General features: G+C 44.3%; 1 protein-coding gene across 1 annotated transcript in view; it reads left to right on the top strand.

Moving 5' to 3' along the window:
* Positions 1-6996, top strand: part of LOC146645978 (rab3 GTPase-activating protein catalytic subunit-like) — a 139315-nt gene extending 132319 nt beyond the window's left edge. Inside the window, exon 17 of the mRNA XM_085392191.1 lies at positions 6431-6996. Coding sequence (XP_085248317.1) covers positions 6431-6664 — 234 coding nt within the window. The 3' untranslated portion in view covers positions 6665-6996. The remainder of the gene's footprint in view (positions 1-6430) is intronic.
* The last annotated feature ends 307 nt before the right edge of the window (positions 6997-7303 follow it).

The raw sequence follows: 7303 nt of genomic DNA, 5'->3' as shown, positions 1-7303 counted from the left end.
TATGAATGCTAATAAAAGTAGTTCTAACAGCTTACCCCAGGACCGGAGGCACTATACTCTCATTGGTGGAGATACCACGAACACCTCTCTCCGCAATGGCAGAATTAAACAGACTGCTGCGCTACAACAGGCCGGAAAAGGATATTAACACCAATTCCAGTATTCGGAGGGAATCCAAGGTTAAGCGAGAGCATACCTGTAGCTGTCGTATAATCGGCTCTTGCTGATCAGTCCGTCGCAGTACGCCAGCATTTACTGCTGTATCGTACCAGAAGCTCGGGAGGAATTAATCCAACAAGACATCGGCTTAGCTTTATACAGGCTAGCGCCACCCTGCAATCAATGTGCAGGTGGGTTCCCAATTAACCCGATCACCTGATACAAGGAGCGAGTGCAGTGGAAAGAGAGCGAGGGTGGTAGAGCGAGCGAGAGAGAGAGAGAATGAGAGAAGAAAAACAACGGAAGGCGAGTAGCCCATCTGGCTACAATAAGAATTTGAGGCTCAGCTGATACAGTATCATAGGAGAATCCAACCATTGTATGTCAAGAGACTATAGGCAGTGAAAGCTCCATCTGGAGGAGGAACGACGTGGTTCAGAGCGTTGCCTCCTGCAGCTGGTGACATGTTCAGATTTCAGCTCTGTCGGTTAGAAAGTCTGTTTTTGTTTTTCATCTGTGTGTTGCTCTTTCATCCTTTTCTTCTTCCTGTTTCTTGCATCAAGCTGGCTGACTTCACCACTGATGAGGTAACCATGAGCAGTAAGCCTCGTGTCGCTCACAGTTACATTTAACATAGTGCGATAAACACACTCAGTCATTATAAGGTACATCCTCTAAAGGTTCACATAACAGACAAACAGGATAATAAAAATAATCTGGTTCTTTGCAGCGTCCTCAGATGAACAACACACGACATTATTACACGTCTCAGTATTTGTTACACTGAACACAAATATAAACACAACACTTTTGTTTCCATGAGCTGAACCGGATCCTGACTGGTTTTGCGACATGTGTGTCATTGTGCTACACATGTACGGCATATTTCAGAGTGGCCTTTTATTGTGGGCAGTCTCAGACACACCTGTGCAATATCCATGCTGTCTAATCAGCACCTTGACATGCCACACCTGTGAGGTGGGATGGATTATCTCAGCTAACGAGAAGTTCTCACTAACACACATTTAGACAGATTTGTGAGCAGTGTTTGCGAGCAATGTTCCCTGTAATGTTTCACGTGTCTGAACACACAAACTCCCTGAGCGTCCCTTGGACCACTGTGAGCAACAGCAGACGTGTGCACTGTGGTCACACCAGCATCCAAGAATACTTTTACACAACAAGACTTCTTCAAAAAAGTAACTGAGTTTTGCAAACAGAGTTTTTTGCAGCTGTTTACCTAAAAATGCAGCCGAGGTGTTTTTTAAATAAACATTTCAAACTATTTGCAGAACAATCAGCTGTTCTGCATCAAATCTGATGCCACACAAATTATTTGTGCCGCTGCAAAAAATAATTTCTGTCCACTATGAGATGAAGGAGAACAACAGCCTGATACCTGCAGGCCTGACAGCAGCAGATGTGTCACTGCTGCAACACCTGTAAACCATTGTTCTGACACACACAACAAAACTATTGACTACACTACACACTAACTACACACTAACTACACTCTTAACTACACACTAACTACACTCTAACTACACAAGATTTGTGCTAAACTTGGCAATCGCATCTCAAACACGCCGTCACTCCTAAAACTTCCCCCTTCCTAAACAACTAAATGTCATGTTGCCATATCATTTTTTGATTGGTCGACATGGTGCATTTTTCCACCAATAGGAAAGGCTGGTGGGGGTTTGTTTTGGTGTTGTTTTTGCTCACAGGCTTTCGAGCGTTTTCCTTATAAAACGGCGTTTTTACCGTTTCTTCCTGCAGTAAATATAAACAACGACAGTATTCAGGAAGAAAACCAAACATTGCAGATATTTTATCATAACTCTGGTTTTACGTGGCCGATCAACACAATTCAAAAACTGGTATAAAGTCCACACTTTGTCCGTCAGTTGTTCCGTCTGTCCTGCTCACATCTCCAATGGTTGTACACGTTGTCATTAACGTGGCTTCACTCCACATCAGCCGCTTTGCTAAAACACCGGTGTCGCACATAAGGACGCTGTCATAGCCTGTCAGCCACGTTGATCAGCTGCGTATATACGAATGTGAATCGCGTGATTGGCTGGACTACGGGATAAGGTGGCCTCGTTCTGATCCCATACGGGAGCAGCCAGTCACTGACTAACACTGCAAAACAGAATCGTTAAAGTTTTCATTTTAATTTCAATTCAGGTGATTTTTCTTTTTTTTTTTTTTTTGTGCGCAACGCAGATTTTCTGTGCAGAGACCGTGCCAGCAGTGCGCAATTGTGCCAGCAGTGCGCAATTGTGCACGCGCGCAGCTTAGAGGGAACATTGCTTGCGAGTGTCGGGTCTTTTGTGTTTGTAGAAAATGTTTCATATCTTTGAGTTGAGCTCATGGAAAACAGGAGCAAAAACAAAAGTGTTGCGTTTATATTTTTGTTCAGTGTAAATGATAAAACATCAGGTTTGACCCAGAATACAGTTTGATCCACATGATGGCGCTGTGAAAAGTGCGCGCTGTACTGGTGGCACCAGTGTCCCCAGCCCACAGACCAGTGCTGCCACTAATCGAGTTTCATTAGCAGCATCTAAATGCTGTTTAAAGGTGGACTTCATCTGTCACACAGGAGCAGTTTGGCTTCGCTTTGCTTAAATAATGACCTGGTGTATTTCTGTATACACACCTGCTAAGGATCAGGTGACTCTTATAATAAAAGGTTAATACGTAAAACCTTAAAAATAAAAAGGGCTGTTTTTAGCAGTATTTAGGCTGCAGTCTGTGTATTATGTCCATGATATTCTACAGTGGGGCAAAAAAGTATTTAGTCAGCCACCGATTGTGCAAGTTCCCCCACTTACCTGATTACCTGATTACCTGACAGGAAGACCACAATATTTACGTCTCCCACAGTGTGTGTCTGACAAGGTGATTAGCAACACAGGGGCACCACAGGGGACTGTCCTCTCCCCCTTCCTCTTCACCCTCTACACCACAGACTTCAGCCACTGCACAGAGACCTGCCATCTTCAGAAGTTTTCTGATGACTCTGCGGTGGTTGGATGCATCAGCAGGGATGATGAGACAGAGTACCGGGCTGTGGTCGACTCCTTTGTCACGTGGTGTGAGCAGAATCATCTGCAGCTCAACGTGGCAAAGACCAAGGAACTGATCGTGGACTTCAGGAAGACCAGGAAACACTTGACCCCTGTTTCAATCCAGGGGGTCAGTGTTGACATTGTGGAGGACTATAAATACCTTGGAGTACACATTGACAATAAACTGGACTGGGCTAAAAACACCACAGCACTTTACAGGAAGGGCCAGAGTCGTCTCTATTTTTTGAGGCGACTGAGGTCCTTCAACATCTGCCAGAAAATGCTGAGGATTTTCTATGAGTCTGTGGTGGCCAGTGCGATCCTCTATGCTGTTGCATGCTGGGGGAGCAGGCTGAGGGTCGCAGATGCCAACAGACTTAATAAACTGATCCGTAAGGCCAGTAATGTTGTGGGGATGGAGCTGGACTCCCTCAAGGTGGTGTCGGAGAGGCGGATGCTGTCCAAGATAAAGACAATGTTGGATAACACCTCCCACCCACTCCATGACATGTTGGTCAGTCACAGGAGCTCGTTCAGTGAGAGACTGAGATTACTGAAAAGCACCACTGAACGACACAGGAAATCATTCCTGCCTGTGGCCATCTCCCTGTACAACGCATCCACTTAACACACTGTTTGCTGCTACAGCTACACATGTTTCTTTTCCAAATATTTATTTATAAGTGACTTATGTATGTATGTATGTATATATATGTATATATTGTACTATTCTTAGTTAGCGTATTGTCTGTCTTGTCTTAATGTTGGTTTAAAATGGAGCACTGTAACAAAAAATAATTTCCCCCAGGGATCAATAAAGTATTCTGATTCTGATTCTGATTCTGATTAAAATGATGACAGAGGTCAGTAATTTGCACCAGAGGTACACTTCAACTGTGAGAGACAGAATGTGAAAAAGAAAATCCATGAATCCACATGGTAGGATTTGTAAAGAATTTATTGGTAAATCAGGGTGGCAAATAAGTATTTGGTCACCTCAAACATGGAAAATCTCTGGCTATCACAGACCTGTAACGTCTTCTGTAAGACGCTTTTCTGTCCCCCACTCGTTACCTGTATGAATGGCACCTGTTTGAACTCATCATCTGTATAAAAGACACCTGTCCACAGCCTCAAACAGTCAGACTCCAAACTCCGCCATGGCCAAGACCAAAGAGCTTTCGAAGGACACCAGGAAAAGTATTGTAGACCTGCACCAGACTGGGAAGAGTGAATCTACAATAGGCAAGCAGCTTGGTGTGAAAAAATCAACTGTGGGAGCAATCATCAGAAAATGGAAGACATACAAGACCACTGATAATCTCCCTTGATCTGGGGCTCCACGCAAGATCTCATCCCGTGGGGTCAAAATGATCATGAGAACGGTGAGCAAAGATCCCAGAACCACACGGGGGGACCTGGTGAATGACCTGCAGAGAGCTGGGACCAAAGTAACAAAGGTCACCATCAGTAACACACTACAACGGCAGGGAATCAAATCCCGCAGTGCCAGACGTGTACCGCTGCTGAAGCCAGTGCATGTCCAGGCCCGTCTGAAGTTTGCCAGAGAGCACATGGATGATACAGCAGAGGATTGGGAGAATGTCATGTGGTCAGATGAAACCAAAGTAGAACTTTTTGGTATAAACTCAACTCGTCGTGTTTGGAGGAAGAAGAATACTGAGTTGCATCCCAAGAACACCATACCTACTGTGAAGCATGGGGGTGGGAACATCATGCTATGGGGCTGTTTTTCTGCCAAGGGGACAGGACCACTGATCCGTGTTAAGGACAGAATGAATGGGGCCATGTATCGTGAGATTTTCAGCCAAAACCTCCTTCCATCAGTGAGAACTTTGAAGATGAAACGAGGCTGGGTCTTCCAACATGACAATGATCCAAAACACACCGCCCGGGCAACAAAGGAGTGGCTCCGTAAGAAGCATTTGAAAGTCCTGGAGTGGCCTAGCCAGTCTCCAGACCTCAACCCCATAGAAAATCTGTGGCGGGAGTTGAAAGTCCGTGTTGCTCGGCGACAGCCCCAAAACATCACTGCTCTCGAGAAGATCTGCATGGAGGAATGGGCCAAAATACCAGCTACTGTGTGTGCAAACCTGGTAAAGACCTATAGTAAACGTTTGACCTCTGTTATTGCCAACAAAGGTTATGTTACAAAGTATTGAGTTGTATTTTTGTTATTGACCAAATACTTATTTTCCACCCTGATTTACGAATAAATTCTTTACAAATCCTACCATGTGGATTCATGGATTTTTTTTTCACATTCTGTCTCTCACAGTTGAAGTGTACCTCTGGTGCAAATTACTGACCTCTGTCATCATTTTAGGTGGGGGAACTTGCACAATCGGTGGCTGACTAAATACTTTTTTGCCCCACTGTACATTACAGTAAAAACAGTAATTATATAAAGAACAGATGGATCAGGATCCTGTCTGTGTCTTTACTATGATCTCAGCTGATAATGAGGCTTGAAAGAGACATGTTTGAACTTTTGCATTGATCAGACAAATAAGCCTGCATGTTTGCATGAGCTTTAACTGTAAAACATGAAGCCTTTATTATTAAAAAAACAAAACCCTTTTAGTGTCATACAGGTAAGAAAGCAGCGAAGCGTTTTTCTCTCTAACAGATGTTTCATCTGTTTTCTCTGCCGTTGCTCTGATGGGACCTGCAGGGTGTTTTTGGTGACGTGGAGGTTTGCACAGTTGCTGCCTGTGGTGTGTGTAGAAATGTTCATGTTCTAGTCCCACTGTGAAGCACATAGACGTGTCCTGACTTCCTGTCTGTCCCACACTCTGTCTCTGTTTGTTGCTGCCAACAGTACAAGTCATCTTTGCAGATTTTACTGAATTAACAAAAACATATTTACTGAAAGACTTATTCAGTAAACATGTTTGTTACACTGAGACTGAAACAGAGATCCCTGTTTACGCTCATAGAAAACGAGCCTCTGTTTTACTTTATTGAAATCATTTCTAATCACAGACAGGATCAGCAGCGTGCAGCTGCAGTGAGGTGTTAGTAGAGGAGCTGTGTTTGTGAGCTGTAGTCTGGATCAGGTCTCTGTGGGAGACTCGGTTACAGTACTTCTGAATATCCACGTGTCCACCTCACACAGCACATTTCTTCAGAATCGGTTGCTGTTTGCTAACATTTGACCTTTGCCCTTTTAGGCTGCCCTTCTGGCGCCCGTCGATGAGGACTTGGGATCTGACAAGAAGCAAACTGGGGGAAGTAGCAGAGTACCAGACTTCCCTCCTCCAGCAGGCCGGGAGATCTTGTTGCGCACCTGTGTGCCGCGACCAGCAGCGTACTCCAAGGCGCTGCCTCAGCGGCTCTTCTGTGTCCTGATGAGGGAGGAGTTTAGGTTGACCGGAGGCTTTTCCACAGACACGTCCTCCTTTTAAGTCCTGTGAACAATTCACACCTGGGATGAAGATAAGTGAAGGACACAGGATGGAGACTTTCACATGTATGAATGTGGCCATGGAGTAAGATCATAGAAATACATTTCTTCATTTGTTTGCTTTATTTGTAAGAACGGTGCAATATTTCAGCATCTACGGCTCGCCCAAGCTTAAAAGCAGGAAGCAGTATATTACTGGCATTGATTAAGAAGCATTTATGGCTTTGTCTGGAAATATGTGAAACTAAATCCTTCTGTGTATTCATAAATCTGCAGCTTCCTGCAGCTGTGATAAAACAGTTTCACACTAAAACCTTCATTTTACCTTCAAAGCTTCTCTTGATGCCTTTTTAAGGAAATGAAATTTGTCGTTAGGATGGAGTTCCCCATCCTGCACTCACCACACGCTAACACAACCTTCTCAACTCTAATATTTAGTAGATTATATTTCAGTTGCAGGGATTGGTCCTGATGGTAAACATGAGAGTCGGTGAGGACTTCATGGGTCGTTTCAGCTGAGCTCCATCCTCCAGCATGTCCTGCTGCTGGATTAACACACAGCTGTTTGTTTGCATCCAACCAGAACCAGACCGTGCAGTTCTTATTCCTGTTCATAAGCTGATTGTTCAAACATGAAGCT

The sequence above is a fragment of the Rhamphochromis longiceps genome, linkage group LG19 (assembly GCF_057381845.1).
Source record: "Rhamphochromis longiceps isolate RC_006_pf linkage group LG19, R_longiceps_female_GT1.1, whole genome shotgun sequence".
NCBI lineage: Eukaryota > Metazoa > Chordata > Actinopteri > Cichliformes > Cichlidae > Rhamphochromis > Rhamphochromis longiceps.
Note: the sequence above shows the minus strand (reverse complement) of the source record. Positions and strands in the feature narration are given on the sequence as shown.